General features: G+C 46.0%; 2 protein-coding genes across 6 annotated transcripts; both read right to left on the reverse strand.

Moving 5' to 3' along the window:
• Window positions 1-1,785: 1,785 nt before the first annotated feature.
• ZPR1 (ZPR1 zinc finger) lies at window positions 1,786-11,170 on the reverse strand. 2 transcript variants are annotated; one of them, XM_082339776.1, is made up of 14 exons: window positions 10,936-11,169; window positions 10,597-10,758; window positions 10,062-10,152; window positions 9,528-9,598; window positions 8,794-8,880; window positions 8,515-8,637; window positions 8,103-8,150; window positions 7,878-7,944; window positions 7,390-7,460; window positions 6,638-6,727; window positions 6,059-6,169; window positions 5,302-5,388; window positions 3,221-3,286; window positions 1,786-2,402 (listed from the first exon to the last, which is right to left on the reverse strand). In XM_082339776.1, exons 1-14 carry the CDS (start codon window positions 11,104-11,106, stop codon window positions 2,268-2,270), a joined length of 1,380 nt encoding a protein of 459 aa, XP_082195902.1. In that variant the 5' UTR covers window positions 11,107-11,169; the 3' UTR covers window positions 1,786-2,267. The 2 variants fall into 2 exon arrangements, with proteins under 2 accessions (XP_082195902.1, XP_082195903.1); XM_082339777.1 differs by lacking the exon at window positions 6,059-6,169 and having other exon boundaries at window positions 10,936-11,170.
• Window positions 11,171-12,497: 1,327 nt separating this feature from the next.
• On the reverse strand, window positions 12,498-16,006 carry APOA5 (apolipoprotein A5). 4 transcript variants are annotated; one of them, XM_082339779.1, is made up of 5 exons: window positions 15,900-16,006; window positions 15,548-15,604; window positions 14,967-15,023; window positions 14,742-14,853; window positions 12,498-14,221 (listed from the first exon to the last, which is right to left on the reverse strand). In XM_082339779.1, the coding sequence occupies exons 3-5, from the start codon at window positions 15,013-15,015 to the stop codon at window positions 13,270-13,272; spliced, it is 1,113 nt and encodes a 370-aa protein (XP_082195905.1). In that variant the 5' UTR covers window positions 15,016-15,023; window positions 15,548-15,604; window positions 15,900-16,006; the 3' UTR covers window positions 12,498-13,269. The 4 variants fall into 4 exon arrangements, with proteins under 4 accessions (XP_082195905.1, XP_082195906.1, XP_082195904.1 ...); XM_082339780.1 differs by having other exon boundaries at window positions 15,905-16,003; XM_082339778.1 differs by lacking the exons at window positions 15,548-15,604; window positions 15,900-16,006 and adding an exon at window positions 15,370-15,537.
• Window positions 16,007-25,848: the final 9,842 nt, after the last annotated feature.

The following is a 25,848-nucleotide window of genomic DNA, read 5'->3' on the forward strand; positions in this document are numbered from 1 at the left end:
GGTTGCAAGGACTAGGATAATATTACTGTGTAAAGTGCTTTGAACAGCATCTGGCATAGTGTGTCAGTTATTTTTATTAGTATGTTTTGGTGGAGTGAAATCTGCTTTAATAGGCTTTCAAGAACTATTCAACAGAGGAAGTCAGGAATTCCAAACCCAATATAATTACTATGAGAAATATGGAGGTTTCTAACCTATGTATCTCACCCACATTTGATATTGGTTGCCCCTAGCTATCTCTTGCGTAGAATATTTCCAATGAAAATGACCTGGATCTATTTTCAGCATGGCAAGAGAGAAGCTAGAGAGATTGAATTTTTTTTTTTTTTTGTCATTCAGTCTTTTATTTTTTTAAAACTCAGGTAATTTATTTTTTGGCCAGGCAGCATGCGGGATTTAGTTCACCGACCAGAGATGGAACCTGCGCCCCCTGCAGTGGAAGCGGAGTCTTAACCACTGGACCGCCAGGGAAGTCCCTAGAGAGACTGAATTCTAATGCTCAAGTTTAGGGAGAAGACTTTTCTTCTTGTGGGCATTAAGAACTTTACTTGAATTATCTCATTTAACCCTCACATTTCTCAGATGCTTTTATTATCCTTACCTTACAGATGAGAAAACTGAAGCTTGGAGAGGTTAAGTCGCCCAACTTCACACAGCCAGAACATATGACCCTTGGGAGCAGAGGCTACCAAAGTGGGGTGCAAGAGGTAATCCAAATTTCTTGAAAAAGCATTAGATTGCATATTTTACTTATCTCACCATATGTTAAATTTTTGTCACTGTTTTAAGGTTTATTAGTCAATAAAGTATTGTTATACTTTATAAATAAATACGCCTATTTTGGAACACATGTTCAGAAAATATACATAACAAAACAGGTTTGGAGATCACTGCCCTGAAGCATGAACTTTTAACTACTGGGCTACACTGCGTGGTCACAGCACAGGCCCAGGAGTAAGAGCAGGCTGGGTGTCTCAGGGCCTGTGAGAAGGGGGCACTGGACTGATAGGGCTTCACTAGCTGCAGGGCCCCACAGGTCTCCCATCCACAGCCCTGCCTTGGCTTCAGTGTATCTCAAGCTGAACTCCACAGCCCTGCCTCCACCCTGGTGTCAGCAGACGTTGGGAAAGTCTCATATTTCTGCTCCAGTGAACACTACCAGTATAGTCCTCTCCACCCCATCGCCTCCTGCCCATTTCTGTCTTCAGTTCCACCTCTACCCGTTCTACTCGGTACCAAACCTTAGCCTGACAAGACTAAGCTCAGGTCTTAACCCTACCTCACAGGGCAGTTAAGCAGGATCAAATGCATTCACGACCAGTGGCATGGTCTAAGCTTTGCCCTGTCTCTGCAGTTCCATCTAATAAAGCTAATGCCCCCGCCTTCCCTGGCACTACCCAGACCCCTTCCCTGCTTGACATTCCTCCATAACATGGTGATTAATCTGACACTGTTCTACTTGTTGGTTTCTTGTCAACCCCCCACCCACTCTGTTTGCCAATTTTCCCCACTACACTTGAAGCTCCATGAAAGCAGAGCTTTATTTTGTTCAGTTCTATGATGTGCCGGGCACAAAGCAAGCACTCAAACATCTATTGAAGGAATGAATGAAATGCCAGCTCCAGTCCCCAAATTACAGTAGCCACACTGGAGAAAATGTTCTTCAGGAGGTTGAATTCTACCAGCATAACAAACAAGGACAGAGTGCAAAAACTAAAACTAAAAATAAAATAATAATAAATAATAATAATAAAAAAACAAGGACTGAGTGATTTCAGAGGCCAGTGCTGTTTGAAAGCCACCATTTTAATGAGGACTTCTTCACCTGTCCTAGACTCCCTCCCCTCAGAAGACTCTCTTCCTGTTGAGAGTCAGTATCTTATATACCCAACCCAACTTCCAAACTCCAGACGTAGCTGTCTTCCACCTTCTCCAGCTCTTCAGAGTTCCAGCTCGACATGAGAGAGCATTGTGTGGAGGGAGGGTAAAGACTTGATAGGAAAAAAGTAACAATGACATGCCCGATGGTTCATTTCTGGGTTTCTTCCCAGGCCAATTCAAATCCTCCAAAACAAGGTCAAGTAACCCAAGAGGCTTGCATTTCCGTCACAAACTGTTCAGAAAGTATGCTCAGATCTCCGACTCAGACCAGGTGTCCTCCCCACATGGGCAAGGCCTGGTGGGGAGGCCACTCCAGCCTTTTCCAATAGCAATAAATAGCCCCGTGGTCTGAGCAGCGCTGGAGGCTGGCCGGGAACCTCCCACTGCTACCGCTGGGAAGCCAGACCTGTCTCATAGCCCTCCGTCTTCATGTCGTTGAGCCCCAGTTCCTCGTTTTGGTCAAATGTGCGCTTGTAATGCTCCACCTTCATCTCAGGATCGTCTTCAGGTGCATACACGTTCTGCAAGGCCAAGGACAGACCATCAGTGCCTGTGCCATCCTGCCATCCCCCCTCCCCCAGGCAGCTTCCAATTCCCACTTTCCCAAGACCTTAATGAGGCGTTTATTCCTTTTGTCTTGTTTTGTTTTTGGCCGCACACCATGCGGGATCTTAATTCCCTGACCGGGGATTGAACGTGCGCCCCCTGCAGTGGAAGCACAGAGTCCTAACCACTGGACCACCAGGGAAGTCCCTTTATTCTCTTTTTAAGGGCCTCCAACACCCCATGGCTAGGCTCAACTCGTGGGCAGCAACAGAACCCACATGGGCTAGAAGTGGGACTGCGGGGAGAAAAACTTTCTATCTGCACCTTCTTACGAAGAGAGTAGCATAGTCTTAACAGTGGAGAGACTTTAGAAGAGTTTTGCCTGACCCATAATAACTGCTCAATAAATGTTAAAGTTACTGTTAATCACCAGAATATCTCCCTAGTCAGCTTAAAGCCTTTTCCCATCTTGGCCTCTGGACAAGGCACCATTTCTCCTCAATCCACGGTCAGATTTGCAAAATGAAAACGCCACTGCTGGACTTAGAGCTGGGACTCGAGCTAGACTAGAGGAAGAAGGAACCTGGGAGTCTCCTTTTTCCCCCTCTTGACACACACTTACAGTCCCATACACCTTCCCCTTCCTTTCTTATGTTCCAATTTCTGCTAAACGGTTCCTTGATAAAAAGCAGTTCATTTAGAATTAAGTCTCTCAGTTTCTGGAGAAATGATACATATTTAAGGAAGGTCAGAAAAGATATCTCTGTGAAATACCAGGGAAGGTCTACAGTACCTGCAAGTAGCTGTTTCCTGCTGGATCATCCATAACAAAGTGGGCCTTCATGTTACCCTCAAGGATCTGAAGGAGACAGAATACAGCATGAGCATGTAAATCTTACATAGCTGCTGGCAGGAAGGGACTATGTCTGCCACACAGAAACCAACCCGATTTACATTGCAGAATCCCCCAAAGTTTTAAGAATTGGTGAAATGAAGGTACCTCTAGAGGTGGAGTGGAGAATCTAAAATAAGGACTTTTGACAGCTATTTAAGAAGCAATCCGGCATCCCTAATCTCCTCTCCCATTCCAAACAGACCAACGATTGCCCTTCCCCCACACCAATAAAAGACAGAGAATTCTGTGGAGAAGTTACCACAGCACACTACGGACTGCAGGACACTGGCCCAGTTGAGGGTAGAGGGAAAGGAATCAAGAACAGAAGGTTAAGTGAATGTACCCTTATTGGAAACAGACATACACACACCCCAGCCCTCTTCCCACACTCAGCTCTCAGAACACAGCCAGCCAAGCCTTCACCCTCAAGACAGGAAATGGAACACCCACTGATGGGAATCTGACCAGCCCAAGAGGAAACATCTAACAACTCTGGCACTGGAGTTACCTCAACAAAATGGCTAAGCTAAATCCCCCTCCAACAAGCCCAACGTCAATAAGACTCACCCCACTCAGGTGTTTTAGTCCTCTACTTTTAAATAGACAACCAATGATTACCAGACATGTGAGCAAAGCCCCTAACGTTGAAAGACAGACATCAAATGGAAAAAAACAAAACAAAAAACTTAAGAGGAAATGGAAACTATGCGAGGAAAATAAAATGTCAAAAAAAAACACAACCCAACATTAATATTCTCAAACAGAAAAAAATACTACATCCTTAAAACAACAGGATGCTATTTTTTTAAAAGGAGGAGAAAGTATTGAAAGGCCAAAAGCCACTTGGAAAATAAAAATGTCAGTGGAAATGAAAAACTCAATTGAAGGGTTGGAAAATTAAGATAATCTCCAAGAGTAGTGCAAACACAAAGAAACTGAAAACAGGACAAAAAAATAAGTAAATTACAGAAGACCAGACAAGTCAGTCTAACATCCAAAACACAGGGATTTCAGAAAGAGAGAACAGAGGGGAAGCAATAGAATACTTTTTACGTCCTAGAACTGAGCCACATGAGTTTCCAGATTCAAAGAACCCACCAAGTGCTTAGCAACAATGGTTGAAAACTGACCCACATACACCAAGTCACATCCTGAAATTTTACATCACAGGGGACACAAAAGTATCACAAGAATAGGTCACAAACAAAAGATAGGGAATCAGAATGCCTTCAAACTTCTCAACAGCCAAACTGGGAAACTGAAAGACATTAGTGGGAAACTGGAAGACCTTAGAAATTCTGATAAAAAATTATTTCCATCCTAGAATTCTATTCCCAGCCATTAATCTAAGAGTAGAATAAGGACTTCCCTGGTGGTGCAGTGGTTAAGAATCCGCCTGCCAATGCAAGGGACACAGGTTCGAGCCCTGGTCTGGGAAGATCCTACATGCCACGGAGCAACTAAGCCTGTGCAGCACCACAACTACTGAGTCTGCACTCTAGAGCCCGCGAACCACAACTACTGAGCCCACGTGCCACAACTACTGAAGCCCGCGCGCCTGGACCCCGTGTTCCACGAGACAAGCCACCGCAAGGAGAAGCCCACGCACCACAAGGAAGAGTAGCCCCCGCTCGCCACAACTTTAGAAAGCCCGTGTGCAGCAACGAAGACTCAGTGCAGCCAAAATTAAAATATTGATTAATTAATTAATTATTTTTTAAAAGTGGAATAAAAAAATTCTCAGACATGCAAAGTCTCAGAAATTTTACTTCCCATGCATTTTCTTAAGAAGCTACTGGAGAAGATGCTCCAACAAAAAAAAGGGAGAAAACCAAGAAAGGAGGTGGCATGGGATATCAGAAACCAAGAGAATCCCCAACATGTTGGTTAGATGTTTATATGTGGCAAGAAAGGGTATGCAGCTTCTTGTTCACTGGAGCCCCAGGACCACAAGCAGTGACCAGCCAGAGTCCTCTCACCTGGTCCAACTTCTGGCTAAACTCCTGCAGTTTCTCTGTCTGGCCAGGACTGGAACTGTCGCCCAGTGTGAAAGGGTTCTTGGTCACCTGCAATAAATGGCATCCAAATTGCTAGAATACTGGCTCCATGTTTGATAGGCTTAACCATAAACCTGGTGCAGGGTGACAGGGGTGCCTGTCAGGGAAGCTTGGTCTCCATTTATGCCGCACCGCCTTTCTGACCTAGGCGGCCACCCCTAAAACAGTGTGAATTAATCTGCCAAGATGATAACGGGCAACGTGAAACAAAAACTATAGAAATGTTCTTAAATATGATCTCTAGTCCTCATTGGAAGAAGTGCAAAATAAAGTATAATTTACAAAGACAAAATGCCCGACGACTGATCATCAGTTAAGCGAAATGATTCATTAAGAGGATAAACATATGGGTTAAGTCAACACACACACATATATGTATGTTCGGGATTTTTTTAGACGCTGGAAGGACCCTCATGACCCCATTTTACAGTGAAATAAATGACTTATCCAAAACCGCAAAATATCTACATCAGCCCAGAATTAGGCCTGAGAATTTCCATTCTGAATTTCCAACAAACGTATCATCACAATCCAAAATAATATTTAAGTCTCTCGAATCAGCTTTAAAGCAAAGAAACCTCAGTTATCAGCTCCAAAAACTAGGACCTTTGCAGCCTTCTAGCCCCTTCCCCACAGCTGCACTGCGGAAGATGCCATGCACTATAGTCAGGGGACTCACCAGTTCCCGGATGTCTTTCAGTATCCCCTCCAGTGTGGTGAACTTGCCCCCGAGGACAGCCATTCCCAGTTCAAATTCCAGCTCTGGGATTTCCAAACTACATGTCTCGGACTGTGAGATGAGAGATCAAATTAGGCTTTAAATCAGGAGCTGCTAGAGAAAGCTAACCAGAGTCCTCCTGCCAAATTAGTACCACCAGTGATAATCTGGGGACAAAGTCAGCTGTCCCAGTTTTCTCTGAATCTCCAATTAAAGCTAGACTCACTCCTGGAACCAACCTTAAAAGGGGGCATTCTGAGTCATGGCTCCAAGCTGGCAGGCATCCTGTCATTAGAGATCAGAAACAAGGGCCCTCACAGACACTAGAGGCAAAAGGCTGCCAAGTCATCAGAAAGAGCTTATGGGTCACCTTCTGAATCTGCACTTCCTACCATGGATTAACTCTGCTCAGGGATCCTCAAACCCAAGGAAATAAGGAGGTACCTCACAACGCCAGGACATGATTGAGAAAACACAGATTCCCCCTCGACAGAGACAGCCATGTGCAGAGGAGAGTCACTTCCCCAAGCAGGTTGTTACCTTGAGCAGGTCTCTAGTCATATCTGAGGGATCGGTGATGTAGAAAGTGATCCTGGTGCCCAAGGGCTCTACTGCTCCTCCAGATTTCACCTGCAACAGACAACAGTGTCAGGAGCAGCAGCAGAGGAGACGCCCATCCTCACCTGGTGCGGGGAGACCCGGGCAAGTTGGGGGAGTAGGCTTGGACCTCCAATCAGGCCCACTAATGGCTACCAAGGACAGTGCCTTCTAAACCAACAGTGGCAGCAGTCACCCAAACCAAAATCACTGAAAGCTGGCCAGAAGCAGAGTGCCCAGCACCAGCGGCCTGCCAAAGATTTACCCCCGATTGCCAAGAAACTGAATTCACAGTTAAAAAAATGACTCTTGGGGCTGAAAGGGACTTCCAACTGCAACTAGTGTGTAGACTCCCTTTATAATTTTCTGGTTTAAGAATTTAAACAGCTTATGCTTGAATACACTCAGGGAAAGGGAATTTACAACCCTCCAAGGCAGCCCACTCTATATTCAGATAGGCCTAGAAAGTTGTTTATTATTGAGTCAAAATCTGCCTCCCTGCTCTTCCATCCCTCTGAGCTGTAGGTCAAAAAGTGGGTCTCTCTCTTCCGTATAACCAACTTTGAATGTCTTCAACAAGTTACGCTATCTCTAACTTTTCTTCTCTAAGCTAATTTCTAGTTCAAGAGCTCCTCACCCTAAGCAGCTTCAGAAAGGATGAAAGCTACTCTTCCCAAACAATGAAGCCCACCCACCTCATTGGTCCGATGGCCGCAGTTCTCGCAGTTGGTAGCCATGATGATAACCTCCTTAAAGTGGGGAATTTCTGGAAGATGGAATTAAGGAAATCTGCTTCCAGGATAGCAAGACCACCCTCTGGGGAAGAACAAATCCAAACCCCACAAACACACAGTTGCTGGTCTCAGGACTGCAGGAAACAGATCATAAGAAGCAACCTAACTCAGACAGCCCCCCAGAAGAGGGCAAGGTCACCACCCACGGCGATCGCTGTTCATCAGTGTTTGATGACATGGCTCAGGCCACACGCAGGAGCCTAGAGACCATGGCCTAATTCTCTCTTTGAACCCAAAAGCCAAGGTGCACGGTCTCATCAAGGGCAGCATCCCTCTCATCACTCAGAATAAAGCCTTGTGCTTTCCCTGAAGGGAGTACTCTCCAGCTTCAATATCATCTTCATGCCTGAGTCAGATGAAGAGCAACCCAACTGCCCGACAAAAGATACGAACTAGCTTCATGTTGGTCTGGGCCGGAGCATTGCATTCCGGGCAGTTGGTGTTGAACTGGAGCACCTGGAACACAACAGGGGGACGTAGACTGAGCCCTCCCAGGCGGGTGAAACCTGCTCAGGCTAAGGACATTCAGCTGGCACACTGGCAGCCACCCGTGAACACCGTCAGTCTCAGCCCACCACTCTGCTCCTTCCTCCACAGTTGCCAATGTGACTCACTTCGTTTCTGAGATCTTCCTCTTCTGGTTTCTCTTCTGGTTCCTCTGCCTAAAGTAGCAGAGATGCAAATCATACATTGGCACGCAGACCTCAGCCTCCCCAACACCCTGCCCCAGAGTGAGAGAAAATGCTCTGGTTTGCTTACATCAGCTGCCACCTCGTGGGTTTAACAGAGAAGTTGGAGAGCAAAGCCCCAGGCAAGGGCAGAACAGAGTTTAGGATAGGATCACAGCCACTGATGTCCTGTGTTGTAAAGTTTACCCAAAGTCCTTAAGTGAGCTAGAGGGGAGGCACACACATGCTGAGATAGCGTACACAGGGCGGCAGCAGCAAAATAAGTTCCCACTGACTCCAAGCAATCGGAGTACAAGATAATTTCAGAGCATTCTTCTGGCTTCTTCAGTGCACTTACCTGGAGCCCCAGCTTCTCTTCCTGCTGTAGAGTCCGATTATAGTGTGTGATCACCAGGGCATCATCTTTCCGGGGAGCATATGGGTTTTCCACAAAGCTGTTCCCTGAGGGATCATCAATGATCTAACAGATGGGTAAAGAGAGAGCAGTTACAACAAGAAATCATGTACGATCCTCCACCTACCAACAGACCACTGAGGCACCACAGAAAAATCTCAGACAGTCTTAATGGTCTCTCCTGCCCTAAATCTAGGGCACCTGGAATCCCTCAGTACTCACCAGGGTGAAAGGAGAGGCCACTTGCTTTAGCTCCTTCAGTTTGACAATGAACTCATCAATTCTTTCAGCCATGGCTTCTTCATTCGCCTGACAGGAACAAAGAGTAAAAGATCAGCCCTGGTGATAGAACTTATGCCCCCATCACTTCCAACAAGAAGTCACCACCTGTCTTAGTGTGACTGGGAACAGAGACTCAGGCTTCACAATAAGAAGTAGCAAATAAGTTTGAAGTTTATGGGTGGTGCCAGATGAGCCTCATTTTCTCACTCATTCAGCCATTTAGTCCAGGCACTTGTGCCAGGTTATAGACAACAGTAAATAAACCAGAGCCCTCTCATGGGGCTCCACAGCCAGTTAAGAAGACAGGTGACTAAATTTGCAATTATATTATTTCATAAATATATATATATGTATATATAAAATGTCATAATAAACATAAGATACAATGGAACACTCAGGAAGCACAGATAAGCCCAAGAGTATCAGGAAAGGCTCTTCGGAGGTAATGTTACAGTGTCTGTCTGAGAAGAGGCCTCAATGTACAGTGGGGGAGGGGAAGTGGAAAGGATAGTGGTACAGCGTATGCAACATCCAGGAAGCTATAACATCACTGTGTGCTTCCCCCCACAGTTCTCCAACATTCAATCAGAGACAGTTCCGCCACATGGGAAGGTGAACAAGTGTACATAAATAATTTTTCCTTGAGCTGCTGCAATCAGAAAACCCCAGCTCACCCTTCGTGTGGGCTGATCCTGCTCCAGGCCAGAGACAGCACGGCTGATCAATCCTTCAACAGTAGTCAGAGCTGGTGAGTAAAAACAAAAGACTGGTCAGTCTTCACTTTGCTATCAAGTGCCTGTATGACCCTGGGCAGTTCACTTGAACTCTCTGGGCCTTGATTTCACCTGTAAAATAAGGAGGCAGGGAACAAGGTTCCATTCACCTCTAATAAGAGTGATTATTACAGAAAATTCTGTAATAAGTACATCACAGTCTTACACAGTACATCACTATATATTGGGTTGGCCAAAAAGTTCATCCTGGTTTTTCTGTAAGATGTTGTGGAAAAACCCGTACGAAGCTTTTGGCCAACCCAATACTATCTTAAGCTGCTTTACCTAAGCTTTCTGCTTATGTTAAACCAATGAAGATCACAATGATGTGGCCAAACCCACACACAAGCCCCTAGACCTGGCACCAGGAGTTTTGCAAGAAAGTAAGATTCGAGCTAGGCATGAACAGTGCAAACACTCTGACCTTAAACTTACCTCCTTTCTGGCTGAAGGCAGGAATTTCAAAATCCAGCTCTGGGATCCTTGTGGTGGCAGAGTCAGTCTTCACTACTTCTCTGTTCATGTCCTGGGCAGAAAGAAAAACCTTCAGTCCACAGACGTCTCAACAATACAGGTTCTTCTCAGGAAATAACAAGAGTGCGTGCCTGCCCCACCCCGCTCCGCCGTCAGGGGCCCCAGCCCAGCTGTCTCTTCCTCTCTCCACTAGGGGGAGTCCGGACTACTCCTGCGGAATAGTACCTTGATGTGAAAACCAGCTACCCAAACGATGAGTACTATCCATAACAACTACTGCTCATTTGATACTTTCTGACAAAGCTTACAAAGCACTTTCACAAGTCTTACCTCACCTGAGCAGATGACAGCACCAACGCCATTTTACAAAGGAGGAAACTGAGGCTTGAACACTTAAGTGGATTTATTTGAGGTCCGACCACCTGGACCAGAGCTGTGACTCCAGTCCCCAAGCTTTCTCTAGGACACTAGGGTAACTGCTCTGGGCTCCTCTCACCTCCTGGGCCCTGACGGTCAAAGTATAGCGCACTCCCTGGTCCTGTATCCTGCCTGCCGACTGGATCTCCGTGTTGTTCCAGCCACAGTGCTCGCAGGAAAAGGAGCTCACGATTATTTCTCTAAAGAAGGGGATCTCGGTGAGGAGGAGGCGCGTCATGCCCTAGGGAAGCAGAAGACAGGGAAAGAACCAATGAAACCCCCATCCCCCATCTACTGACCCCCGGGCGTGCCTCGCCTCCGGGTCCCCAACTGGACCAGCCTGGCCAGGTCGCCGACCCCCGCTCCTCCCCTCCTCAGCCCAACCCTCCAGCCGCCCGCGGCCGCGCCCCCGCCTCACATTGCGGTAGCAGTTCATGCACAGCGACTCGATCTCGGTAGGCTGCTGCTCCTCGTCATCAGCGCTAATAGGCCGGAACAAGTGCCCCGGCCCGGGCTGTCGGGCCGGGACGGGCGAGGGGGCGGCAGCAACCCCCGGGAGCCCGGGATCCACAGCCCCACTGGCCAACATGACCACGCGCAGCTCAGGCCCCAACTTCGGTCTTCTGCGTCTCTCTAGGTCCCACCCCTTCCTCCGGCACTTCCGCCAGCTACCGCCCCGCCCATCCTTAAAGAGGCCGAGGACTACCCTCGGGGAACAGTACGTGACACGGTTTCCCAGTTGCCGGGATTATTCGGTCCAGACTTACAAAGCCAGCCGGATCCAGGAAAACCAGCCGGATCCAGGCTTTGCCTCCACCTCAATTCAGGCGTCACTGACCCCAGGGCGTCCTCTCAGACCCAGGGCAGTTTTTTGCTCCTTTGCAATAGCTCCGCTGTACTGGGTTCTATTAGTCCACAAGTCTAACTACGAGAGGCTTGACGGCAAGGGGCCTGGCCGTCCATCGGTATCCCCGAGGAGGTGCACTCCGCCCTGGGTTTGCATGGATCCGCCGTTGGGCCAGATGCTGCCTCGGCTCTAGATCACCCTCCCTTAGTCCCTCAATCTCTCTCCCTTTCTGTTCTTCTCACTCCCTATTTCTGTCCTCATAAACACCTGCCCAAATTCCAGCCTCAAATACACGGCCCTCACTTTTACCCCTACTGGCTCATCCCCACCACATCCAACCCCAGCTGACTCACCCCTCCTGATCTCCTAACCACCAACAACAAAAACACCTCTTTGGGGGGTAAACTTTCCTTTCCAGCACCTCCTCTCCCTGGGCACCTTTCTCCCAGTTCTGGTGCTAAATCTAGGGTGTCATGGAAGAGATCCAATCTGCAGGCATGATGAGGCCAGATTCAGATGGGGTCTGTGCTATGAGGGAGTGTGGCAGTGAGAACTCTGTGCAGGGTGGGCTGAGCTGGGAGGAAAGGGTGCTGCCTGGGACGTTCTAAGGGTACTGGCCTGGGTGTGTTTACCCTTTCCTCTCTCCTCTTCCCTCCACTTCACCCACCCCCAATTTCAGACTTCCCAGGGAGCTATGAGGAGCTTGGTTGCCCCCAAGTGAATCTGTACATGGGGAATGGGGGTGGGGGTGGGAGTATGAGTTTGAGGGTCCAAGAAGAGGGTCAGTCATAAAAAGAGGGACAGTCAAAAAACAGGCCATTCAAAATCTGGACCAGCCAGGACAAAGAAGACAGGCCACCTCAGGGGCCTATACCTCGTGCACACCGTCCTGTGGTAAGCAGGCTGGTGAACAGTGCAAGTGCAGAGGAAGGGTCTCTAACCCAGGCACACCACAGGTGTGACAAACAGCTGTCAGCCCAGTCAGAGCAACACCCCTCCGATACACCTGGACTAGGAGGAGGTCAATGAGAAAGAGTAGCGAGGGACTGAAGGGGGGTGATGGGTGTGCTTTGGGGATAGTGGTGAGGCCACTGATTTCAGACATAGTCCAAATGAGAGTCACACCAGGCAAATAAGCTTCCATCATAAGCATCTATTTCATTTGTGTCAGAAATCTAGACTTCCGCCTGGGAGTCGGGAGGGAGGGGCCAGAGATGGGGAGGGCACACAGTAGGCTCCCCAGAGAGTTTAAGTAGCCCTCACAGATTGGAGGGCTCGGTCAGCTGTTTAGATGTAGTGTTATGTAAGGAAATCCAGGCTCTGCTCCCTCCCATCACGACCCACACCATTTGTCCCCACCAGCATCAGCCAGCAGGGATATATACACACACACCATCACATGTTCTCTTCATCATATTTTCTGCTCTTTCTCCCTTCTCTTCCCCCAACAGAAGCTGTCATGGCAGCCCTGGGGAGAAAAGCGCTCCTCTCTGTGGACCAGCTCTAGCAGTGGCCACCAGGTGGCCAGAAGTGATCAGAGCCTGGCCCTGGGACAAAGAGGCACAGGCTTCCAGCGCCATGGCAACAGGCTTGCACATAATGACCCTGCACATACAGTGCCTCCGTCCCGCCCTCTCCCACCACCCCAGAATGGAGCAACTCAGGAGGATTCCCAAATGAGCACGGGAAGCCGGGTTTGCAAAGCCTGGTGAATGTAATGCATCCGGACGGGGGAATTGCAGGAGGCTGGATGGCCTAGGACAACAGCCCTTTGGGTGACCTCAGCTATCCTGTGCAGGGCCCTCCACCCTCTGCCCAACAGGCCACTGTCAAGGACATAGCTATGTTAGAGGCTCAGATCGTGGGCTCCCCAGACAAGAATCTGGGACGTGGACAAGTAGACCCTCAGGGCTCCCCCAGATGGCCGGGACTATGGTCGCGAAGGCTGTAGTTGATGTCTTCCCACAGGTCGTCGAGGCGGGCCTGCAGCTCGCTCCGGGCCTTGCCTCCGTCCCCTTGTAGGAATTCTGGAGCGAAGGCGCTGTGGCCTGGCGGAGGCGGCGCCAGCTGCTGCTGGATCTGCTTGGTCTCTTGGTCAATGGCGCGGGTGAAGGCGGCAATCTGCAGGAAGGTGTCGTGGCGGAAAGCCTGGAGTCGTTGGCGCACCTCCTGAGACAGCACCTGGGGATCCGGCTGGGCCTCTTCCTCCGCACCGTCAGCGCCGGCGCCAGCAAAGGCGCTGAGCTCTTCGCGCAGCTGGTCGAGGTTCTGCTGGATGCGCGTGTGCAGGGCCTTGGCCTTGAGCGTGAGCTTGCGCGAGAGCACCTGCACGCAGCGGCTGAGGCGCGCCGGGCTGGCGGCCGCGTGCGGCGCCACGCTGCGGTGCAGCTCCTGCACGTGGTGCCCGATGCCGGTCACCAGGCGCTCCGCGTACGGGTGGAAGAGCGCCTTGACGCGGCCAGTGTGGTGTGCCACGCGGTTCTGCAGCTCCTGCAGCAGGCTGCGCGCCTCTTCCACGCCCCCCAGCAGCTGGGCCTTGGTGCCCTCTCCGACCACGCGCAACTGCTCCTGCAGCTCCTGCACGCGCAGGGCCACCTGCTCCATCAGCTCCACCGTGTAGGGCTGCAGCTGCCGCCGTAACCCCTCCAGGTTCCAGCCCACGCGCTCGTGCACCTCCGCCATGTAGGGCTCCAGACGCTCCCTCACTTCCTCCAGCTCCTCCTGCAGCTGCTGCCGCATGCCCACCGGGTCGCGTGGGAGCCCAGGAGGCTCCCTCCCTTGCCCATTCAGAGGGCCCAGCTTTTCCAGGAAGTTGTCCATATTGCTGAGGTCTGGCTCAAGTCTGTCTTTCAGGCTCCTGGGGAAGGAGACAATCAGGCCATCAGACTGCTAGCCCCATCATCTCCTTTGCCCCAAAGACATCACTCACTGATCCTATGGAGAAACCAAGGATGCAGGGCGGTGGCCCCAGAGCCGGGTCTCTAGTACTAACCCAAGCCAACCATGACTCCTCCCACAGGAAGTGCAAACACATGGCACACGCATATCCAGGTCAACACTTCCAATTCCTTGTGCACGGAGGCACCTGGACTCTCACATAATCCTTTCATTCTGGAGGCTGCAATGGGGGGTCCTCTCCCCTGCTCTCTGGTCCCACGCCTCAGCGGGCATGGAGGCAGCAGCTAAAGAGAGATCAAAGGCGGAGGCTGCCGGCAGGGGTTGCTGAACAGCCCAGGAAGACCAGGATAGAGGGCAGAACTAGCGCCGCTCTGTTCTCTTCCCAGGGAGGACCACAAGGTTGAGGAATCAGGCAGTGCGTCATCCCACCCTCTGGGTGTCTTCTCCCTTTGCCCACACCCCTTGCCCTGGCCACTCACGCGGGCTCCCGTGCCAGCTTCTGCTGCTGGATCTGCTCCACCCTGCCTTTGTCCCTGCTGCTCTGGCTGAAGTAGTCCCAGAAGCCTTTCCGTGCCTGGGTGATTGAAAGCACTGTGGAGAGGGAGCGGGTGAACAGGGGCTGGGTTTCCTCCCCCAGGGTGGACGGACCCCTCAGTCCAGCCTCCACCCACACCTCCACAGTGAAGTCAGGGTTGGAGACCCACCTGAGAGGAGGGCCAGAGCCCAGGTCAGAACTGCAGCCACACTTGCCATGATGTTCTCTGAGAAGAAAGGCGAATGGAGGCCTGGTGAGAGTGAAGAAGCAAAGAAGGGACACCTCCCAGGGGACTTGCCCCAGGGGACCCTGCCCCAAATCTGTTAACCCTCCCCTGGGTGTAGGGAGCACAGAGCTATCAGGGCTTAAGAGGACTGACCTAGTTGAATGTGGCTGGGAGGGAAAGAGTGTCTTCCTGGGATGGGTTGGGGGGGCTCCTTTTTCACCTCATCACATCATATGGAGTTTGTGGAGCTCAAACTGCTTTGTAAAGGTTTCCCCCCACCCCGCCCCGCCCAGGAGACCCCAGGAGCAGCTCCCTCGGCCACTTTTGCCACCACTCCCCTGCTCACCTATTCCTGCCCCCATTTCATGGCTGGGAAAACTGAGGTATCCTGGGGGTGGGGGAAGAAGCTGCTCTGCCAAAGTGCTCCAAGAGGAGGTCCTTAGTTCTTAGTTCCCACCCACAGCTCTCTGCTCAGTCCCCTCCCTTAGGACTCCAACCCACATCCCTCTGCCCTGGCTGCTCACCTGCTCAGTTCTGGGCACAGAGAGCAGACATTCCGCTTTATAGTCCAGGGCCTGGGCCTGTGGCAACAATTGCTCTGAGTAAATACCACGTGGAGGTTCAAAGAAGGATGACCTCAGCTGCCTCCCAGTGCTTACCTCCTGCCCTTTCCTGGCACCCAGGGGGTTAATGAGTACCCTAGTATCTGGATGCTGCCCCAGTAGAAAAGTGTTTCCTGGAAAGTTTTACAAGGAGTGGGCCTGAACTCCTCACCCAGGTCCCCCAAACCCCTTGACTTCCAACCTTCCTGTGGACCTACTGACTGACCCACAAACAGAGACAAGCCTGTTTGTCTGCTGAGGGCCCCGCTCTTACTCAACTGCCCAGAAGCACTGTGCCCCAGCCAGACAGGGACAGTGTCCAACTGCCAGCCTGAACCTGAGCAGCCCTTGACACCTCCACCACGGGCTACTCAGGCAGCCTGGGAAGAGCCAGCATTTATAGGGTTGAAGACCCACCCACCTCCCACTTTATGAAATAATCCTGGAACAAGCTGGGGAAGTTTGATGGGGTGAAGATGACATCATGAGAGGCATCTGGGCCAGGGACATTGGGCCCAAAGAATGGGAGCAAGAGGAGGATTCTCCCCATGGGGAAAGGCTGAACTCCACCCACAAGGCCTCTGAGAAGGAGAAGCCAAAAAGCCCAGACTTCCTCTGATGATATATACCCACTCCATATACTTAAACACACACATTCATAAACTCCTGATTTTTGCTTCTAAATGTATCTTGAATCGATCTCCTCCCCTCCATTTCCACCACTGGTCATTTCACCACACCACTGTCTCTCACCTTGATCACATTTGTAGCCCCCAGCAGGTCTCCCTGCCATGGTCCTCCTTATTCGGTCCATGCTCTGCTGTGGCTATTCCCAACCCACTTCTGGCCTCATCTCCTGCCACACAAACCCTTGGCATTCCCTGAGCATACCACCTCTTTCAGGACCCTAAGCTTTCGTACCTGCCATTCCCTCTGTTTGAAATATTCCTTAGTGAACTTATATTCATTTTTTTCAGACTTAGTTTGTATTAGTTAAGATTCGGCTTAGCTGCAAATGCCAAAAAAAAAAAAAAAAAAAAGGAGAAAGAGAATAGCTTAAACAAAATGGAATTCTGTATCTCTCTTATGTAAACATAGGCCAATCAAGGCTCCTTCTGTCTTGTTGCACTATCATCCTCAGCAAAAGGCTCATGTCCAAGTTTCAGCTGCTTCAGCTCCAGCCATCAAGTCTACCTCCCAGCCAGCAGAAAGAAGGACATGTACCCTTCCTTTAAAGACACATCCCAGAAATTGTTCTTACCACTTTACTGACATCCCATTGGTCAGAACATAGTCACATGGCTACACTTAGCTGAAAAGGAGAATGGGAAATGTAGTCTTTATTCTGGATGGCTGTATTCCCAGCTGGGAAAGAGCTATATTACTCAGGAAGAAGAGAAGAATGGATTTGGGAGGACATGAGTAGGCTCTGCTGCACAGCTCCAATATCACTCTAAATGCCCTCTTCTGCCCTCACACTTCTCTGGAGACAGACGATTCCATATTAACCATAGAACATTTTGTATGTTCCTGGAGTATCGCACTTATTATCCCGCAGTGCAATGATTCATTGACATATGTGAGAGCTCTCTGAGTGCAGGGACTTTGTCTAATTCATCTCCGTGTCCCCCTATTATGTTTGGCACAACACATATTAAATGACTTGTCCATCATTACACAGTAAGAGGTGCAGCCAGAATTGGAACCCAGGTAGCTAAGGCCAGCATGGGATGGGGCAGAAAGGGTAAAGAGACCACAATCAGGTCATGAAGAGCCGTGTGCAAGCAGTCACTGAAGGATATATGATGGAAAGATCACTCTGGAGGGCAGCAAGACAGAAGGTGAGGAGACTGCTTAGAGGCTGTTTGAGTAACCTGAGAGATGATGAAGACTCTGAACTAAGGCATAACAATGAGAATTGGTAGGAGAGAATATATTTGAAGGATACTGAAGCGGTGAACTGATAGTACCTGCTGACAGGTTGGATGAAGGAGATGAAGGAGGGGAAGGAAACTAGATGTTTCCCAGGTTCCTGGGCAAGTATGTAGATGGTTGCATAACTTGTGTCCATCAACAGAAGAATGGATAAACAAAATATGGTATACACATATATACAATGGAATATTTTTTAGTCTTAAAAAGGAATGAATTCTGATACATACTACAAAAATGGATGAATCTTGATGACATTATGCTAAGTGAAATAAGTCAGACACAAGAGGACAAATCTTGTATGATTCCACTTACATGTGGTACCTAGAATAGCCAAATTCAGAGACAGAAAGTAGATTAGAGGTTACCAGGGGCTGGGGGAGGGAGGGATGAAGAGATAAATTGTTTAATAATACAGAGTCTCTGTCTGGGAAGAAGAAAAAGGTCTAGAGATGGATAGAGGTGATGGCTGTATAACAATGTGAAAGTATTTAATGCCACTGAACTGTGCACTTAAAAATGATAATTTTATGTTATGCATATTTTACCACAATATTTTTAAATAGCATTTCTGGTACCCTAATGGTTTTCTGCTGAGGCTATGCTATAAAATATAGCTGCACTGGATTTTCTGTGAATCATCATCATCACCACCCCTTCTAACGTCTTTTCTGGGATGCAGAGGAGACACCTGGAACCATATTTCCCAGAATCCCCTTCTCTCTATAGGCCTAGGTTAGAGTCACCAGGGTGAGATGGAAGAGGAGAGACCATTATTCTTCATTGGTTGTTGCAGGCAGATGCATAGCCAGACTTGGGGTTTAAAGCAGCTTCTGGGTGACTTTCTTAAGAATCACACTCATTGGTTTTGCAAACTAAGATAATTAGGTGAGCTTCCCATTTGTAGCCACTTACAAGTGAACTTTTGAGAATCACTCCTTCAAGTGCAAGCTGAGATGGTCACTCCTCCAGCCCTTCCAACAGTTTACAAAACTGTAATTTTCTACATTACAGCCTTTCACACTTGAAAAATATAGAGTGGCTTCTGTTTTTCTGACTGAACTTAGATTAATACAATAGGTAGATGCAACACACACTCATTCTTCCCTATTTGATGATACAGTCTTAGTTTTTAAAATGTTTGGGTTGGTTGGAGGTATTTGTATATGTGTATGTGTTAAGTGCTTTCTGTGTGGAATCATTTTAAATCATTGTAGGCAGAGTGACACTTCACCCTAAATACTTCAACATACATCTCCTAAGAATAAGGACACTTTGACATAAACAGAATACAACTATCACACCTATGAATATTAACATAATTCTTTACTATCATGTAATATATACCATATATTCAAATTTTCCCAATTCTCCCAAAATGCCTTTTATAGCTGTTTTCTCTCTCTTTTTTCCTTTTTAAATTCAGGATCCAACACATTTCATGGGGTTGTTATGCCTCTGTTGTCTCTTTACATTTAGAACAGTATTCCCCAACCCTTGACATTGACTTTTTTTGAAGAGTCCAGATAAGATGTCTTGGAAAGTGATCTGAATTGGACTAGTCGTTTCCTCACCATTAGATTCAGGTTAAATATTTTTGTTCAAGTCTTTGGATTCAAAAACCAGTCCCCTGAAAGCTCTTACTTACAGAAGAAATCAGCTTATACATGTAAATGGAATGATGTAATTTTTAAAAAATCACTATTTTGCAACCCTCGGTGAATATTTGATTCAGGCAAGGTTCATCAATGAATGCTAAAACCATTAAATGAAAAATTATTGAGGAAAGGGATGCTCACATGCCTTCAAACTATCTCCCCACAAATTACTTATCAAATCGCTAAACTTTACTTTTGCAATGGAGAAATCTGGTGGTTCATTTTAACCAAGTGATCAAACTTAACGTCACCAAACAGTGGAACAACCTGATATTTTGTACCTCCAGATATAATGCCATAAGAAGGGTCACCTCTGAAGTGTCTTGAACCAGATTATTTCCACAGAACTTGTTCAAGCTTCCCTGTCTTCACTGTCTCCCTGTTGTGTAGAATCATGGTACTCACAGACAGCTGAATTTTTAGAAGAGAGTTAACCATCTGTTTTTTGTTTTTGTTGTTGTTTTTTCATCCAAGAATTGCCAACATAATCTGACTGTAGAGTAAAAAGAATTTTAAAATGTATTTTTATAACGATTAAAAGGTACCTTGCTCTTTAATGCTCTGTAGCAGCAGTTTTACTGTAAACACATGAATTAAACAAGTATACAGATCTCAAATAAAAACTCAATGTGAACCAAATGGGAAGACCTCCTAGACAGTCTTTCTCTTGTGACCTGTTCTTTAGAGGTGCAATAGTGACTCCTCATTGTACGTAGTGTATAAAATGTGCTGCAGGTTGCCCTCCTTCAGTGTACTCTGCCAAGATCTCGAGTGTAAGCTGTGATGCAGCAGTCTCCGCTCACTGTGGCACCGGTTCCTGGATTCCCTTTCCGAACACACCAGGGACATAGAACATAATCATAATATAATAACTGCTCTTTATGGATCCATTCTACATTGCTTATATTTCTATCACCAAGTCTTAATGGAAGTCCATTTCTTAAAAAAACAAATTTACATCTCAAATACAATTCAAAAAGAAAGGTATTTATGCTTAACACAGCATTAAAATAGCCAGACAAGTTAAGCACTGACCTGTGCGAGTGTTTTTGTCTTGAACGACAATCTATTTGCATTATTTGTCAAAAAGAAAGAGAATTAAATAGGACATCTAGAAGTGAAATATATTGTCATTAAATTAAAAAAAAAAAAACTCAGCTACAATTGGAAAGAGAATTAGTAAACTGGAAGGTTGATCTGAGAAAATCACCCAGAAAGAATCATAGAAATAAAGAGAAAGAAAATATGAAATGGAAGTTAACAGACACGAACAGAATAGGAAAGTCCAATATATCCCTACCAGGATTTCTGCAAAGAGAATAGAGACACTTCAGGCAATATTCAAAAGATGATGGCTGAGAAATTTTGAAAATTAAATAAAGATGTGACATGAATTTTCAGTTATAGGAAGCATCCTGAGTCTTGAGTAGGATTAAAATTAAATTAAAACAAATGCAAATCAAGACACATTATAGTGAATCTGCAGAACACTGAAGACAGAGTATCTTAAGATCAACCAAAGAGAAAAGACTAATGATCTACAAATAAAAATTATTAAACTGACAGCTGGCTTATCAGCAATATATCTTCAAAAGACTGAAGGTAAATTAATGGCCAACCAAGAATCATACTCAGGTAAACTATTATTCAAGAATAACAAGTTAATTTCAGAGAAGGACTGAGAGAGTTTATCACTTACAGATCCTCACTGAAAGACTACTAAGGATCTGAAATGGAAACAAACCCAGAGAGGAGTAGGATACAAATAACATGGAAGCAACAAACAATGAAATTAGTAAATGTTTAGGTAAATTAAAACAGCAGGGACTTCCCTGGGGCACAGTGGTTGAGAATCCACCTGCCCGTGCAGGGGACACAGGTTCGATCCCTGGTCCGGGAAGATCCCACATGTGGCGGAGCAACTGGGTCCGTGCACCACAACTACTGAGCCTGCACTCTAGAGCCCGCGAGCCACAACTACTGAGCCCACTCACCGCAACTACTGAAGCCCACGTGCCTAGAGCTCGTGCTCCACAACAAGAGAAGCCACCACAGTGAGAAGCCTGCGCACCGCAAAGAAGAGTATCCCCTGCTCACTGCAGCTAGAGAAAGCCCGTGCGCAGCAACAAAGACCCAACGCAGCCAAAAAAAAAAAAAAAAAGCATTGGTGATTTTACATGTATTTATGTAAATGTGTGTGTATATATATTTAAATATACATATATTTAACCCATATGAGATTAGTTTTTTATAACTAAAATTGGTCAAATATTGGCAATTTCATATAGTTCAACTTAACATGAAACATTTTTACATGTAGTTTAGTCTGTCTTAGTCACTGCTGTATTTCCGACACTCAGAACGCTGCTTGTCACATGGCAGGGGCCTCAATGAATATTACTGATGAAGGGATTGCTTTAGAGAAGGTGTTGTAAACAACGAGGAACTAAAATATTATTGACTAGACCAAAATCACGTGGAGAATGGGAAAGGAGAGGTCAAAGTGAAAGCATGCTGCAGTCTTTGCATTACTCAGGAAGAAGATAAGAATATTGATTATCTTTAGACTTTAAGTCAAGTGGGAGGATTAAAATTTCAGGAGTAACCCATTAAAGATACAAAGAATACATAACTTTCAAACCAGCAAATGGGAAAAAGAGACTAATGAACATCAGATTGACTTCTAGTAAAGGCTGGTGGATTGACTGTGTGCATTAGCCTCTGCTCTTTTCTGAAATCCCAATAAAATGACATTAAAGTGCACTTTAAAAAAAATGCATAAACCCACAAAGAGAATAGGAGACAAAAGAAATTTTGGAAGCTGGAAAGCTTCTAGATAGTCAAACGATAGTAACTAAACACACCTGAGAAGATGAATTTTGAAGCAGCAGTGGAGAAAGGCAAGAAACCCCCTGATTGATATTACTGAACTCCCAAAACTCAGACATTAGCAGCAACAGATTCTTCTGGAAACATGGGTGGCAGTGGGGCTGAAAATGTGGCAAATGGTTGAGAGTCTGTTTGAGAAGCAGATTCCTCTCCAGTTCCGCTCAGCTGGGTTTCTGTCCTTCCCCCAAAGCAGCAGGAAGCCAGAGGTTTATTCTCTGGAGAGAGTAAAAGAACAGGTCTCTGGCCTGGGAAAAACAAGATATTGTTGGGGCCAGGGTTCCTGTACTCAAAAATACAGGATTTAAGTAAAATTTTATATATTAAGTTATGAGACTCCTCTTTCCACACACCATCCTTCCTTTCGGGCAAAATGTTGGCCTGTTTGACTTTACCCTCCAGAAAGGAGACTGGAATATTCTCCCTGTGAAATTAGACTAAGCCAAGAAAATAGACCTAAAGAAACACTTTTGGGGGTTTTTGTGGTCAAGATGGTCCATTGTAAAGTGACCCATGGACTCAAGGCTTCACATCAGCTTCGTTTTTTCTTCTAATTTGTTATGAAATTTTCCAACATACAGAGAAGTTGAAGGAACAGTACAATGATCACCCTAATACTCACCATCTAGGTTCAGTAATTGTTAATATTTTGCCATGTTTGCTTTCTCTCTATATATATATGTATTTTATACGTGTGCCTAACCATTTGAAGTTGCAGAGAGCATGCACTTTTCCTCTAACAACTTTAGCTTGTATGTTCTAAAAAATAAGGACACTCTTCCACAAAACCACAGTACTTTTATCATACCTAGGAAAATTAATAAGAATTCCATAATATCATTGAATATACAGTCCATACTCAAATTTCCCCATTCGTCATTTAACAATCTTTTTATTAGTGCTTTATTATTTTCTCAGTCAAGATCCAATCGAGGTGGGGGGAGGGATAAATTAGGTGTCTGAGATTAACATATATACACTACTATATATGCAATAGGTAATCAACAAGGACCTACTGTATAGCACAGGGAACTCTACTCAATATTCTGTAATAACCTGTATGGGAAAAGAATCTGAAAAACAATGGATATATGTATATGTATAACTGAATCAGTTTGCTGTACACCTGAAACTAACACAACATTGTAATAAGTCAACTATACTCTAATATAAAATAAAAATTAAATTTAAAAAAAGGTCCAGTCAATATTTATGCATTGTCCCTTGTTGTTACTAAAGTACTCTTTAGTCTTTACTATTTTTCCTATTTTTTTAAAAATAACGTTAACTATTTGAAAAGACCAAGCCAGTTGTCTTGTAGAATGTGCCATATTCTTAATTTGTCTGATTGTTTCTTTGTAATGTCATTAACCTTGTTTCTCTATCTTCTGTATTTCCCATTAACTGGAATCTAAGTCTAAAGGCTCAGTTATGTTCAGGCTATGTTCCTTTAAAGAGGAAGCAGGAACTTCACATTACATCACATCAGGAGAAATGCAGTGTCCAGTTGTCCCGCTGTTAATGATCCTAAGTTTCATCAATTAGCAAGGCAGTGAAAAGGAGATCTCTTAGTTGTAAAGACATGCTCTTGCCCTTTGTAATTAGCAGGTGATCCCTTGGCTCTCTGTCCTTGGGAACCTGATGAATTTACCACACATTCAAGATCTTTGCCTGAAATGATTATTTCATTGGAGATTTTCTAATTCTATTATTCCTTCTACATGTTTTAGATGACATTATTCTGTAAAGAAAAGCTCTCCCTTATCAATGGGCATGAACTACAGTTCTTCCTGAAGCAGCAGCAGGGTAAATGCTTAATTCTTTCCCTTGACCAATTTACAGAAGAAGGAGGTGGTAAAATATTCTCCTCAATGGTGGCAAATTAAATTTTATATTTTTCTTTTGGTTGTCACTATGGACTCGGGGAATTACTCTTTTTCAATTTTTATGATAATGCACAGTTATTACAATGCAATATAGCCACGTTTGATGCTCAGACTCTTCCTAATTTGGCCAGTGGGAGCCCCTTCGAGCTGCTCCTGGGTTTTGTTTTGTTTTTAAAGATTTTAAATTTTACTTATTTTTTTTGGCTGCGTTGGGTTTTCATTGCTGCGCAGGGGCTTTTCTCTAGTTGCAGCGAGCAGGGGCTACTCTTCGTTGCGGTGCACGGGTTTCTCCTTGTGGTGGCTTCTCTTGTTGCAGAGCACGGGCTCTACGCGTGGGCTCCAGGAGTTGTGGCACGAGGACTTAGAAGTTGTGACAGACGGACTCTAGACCACAGGCTCAGTAGTTGTGGCGCATGGGCTTAGTTGCTCCACGGCATGTGGGGTCTTCCTGGACCAGGGCTCGAACCCGTGTCCCCTGCTTTGGCAGGCAGATGCTTAACCACTGGGCCACCAGGGAAGTCCCTCCTGTGTTCTTTTAACACACCCCACTTATGAGTCAGTGTTCTTTAGAGAAACAGGACCAATAGGATGTATACAGATATATAAAGAGATTTATTATGAAGGAGACTCACACAATTATGGAGACTGAGAAGTCCCACAACCTGCCACCTGCAAGCTGGAAGCCCAGGAAAGCTGGTTCTAGTTCAAAGGCCTGAAAACCAGGGGAGTCAATGGTGTAAGTCTCAGTACAAACCCAAAAGCTCAAGTATTGGGGGCTGATAGTGTTAAGTCCCAATCAGAGTCCAAAGGCCTGAGCTCCAACATACAAGAGCTGGAGAAGATGAATGTTGCAGCTCAAGTAGAGAGACCAAATTTGCCCTTCCTCTGCCTTTTTGTTTCATTCATGCCCTCAAATGATTGGATGATGCCCACCCACATTGGGGAGAGCAATCTTCTTTACTCAATCCACTGCTAATCTCTTCCAGAGACACCCTCACAGACACACCCAGAAATAATATTTACCAGCTATCTGGGCATTCCTTAGGCATCAAGTTGACACTTTGAGCGCTTCCTTGATTTCTGATACAACTAGATTTCCCAAGCTCACCTTGTACTTCGTTTGCCCCAGACCTGGATCTCCAAGGGGCCCTGGTTTGTTTTAGTGGAGAATGGTATTACCAAACCAGGTTCCGGTGCTTGGCATTGCTGTTGGGTTGTCTTTGCTTGTAGGCCTTTGCAGTTAACTAAAGGTATGAAATATATGGGAAAAAAAAACATGATTTCATATAGATATTTCTAATTCAGATTTTAAACTGCAGAATTTTTCTTTTTTTAATTTTTTTATTCCTTTTCTCTTATGTATTAATTTGCTTTAACCTACAATACACATAAAATAGTTTCTTTTAGTCTATCGTTTGTCTTTTGACTTTGCTTAGAGTGATTTGATCTTTTGCCCTGCAACATATTTTTATTTTTGCATAGTCAAATTATAAAGTAATTCACCTATGTTTTCTTAAGTACATGTATGGTTTCATCTTTTCATTTAGATCTCTCATGCATTTGGAGTTTATTCATCTCTCATTTATCTCTCGTGCATTTGGAGTGTATGGCATGAGGAATGAATCCAACTTTATCTTTTCCCAAATAGCTATTCAGTTGTTTCAATACTATCTCCCCATTATTCAAGATCTACTGTTTCTCACATACTAAATTTCCATTTGTTCTTTGGCCTATTTCAGGACTCATCATTCTGTTCTATTGGTTTGTCTCTTCATATGCCACTACCACACTGTTTTACTTTAGAGCTTTATAGTACGTGTATCAGCTCCCTAAGGGTTTCCCCCTTATAAACATAAGCAGA

Source organism: Balaenoptera borealis (genome assembly GCF_965194805.1).
Source record: "Balaenoptera borealis genome assembly, chromosome: 11".
Taxonomy (NCBI): domain Eukaryota; kingdom Metazoa; phylum Chordata; class Mammalia; order Artiodactyla; family Balaenopteridae; genus Balaenoptera; species Balaenoptera borealis.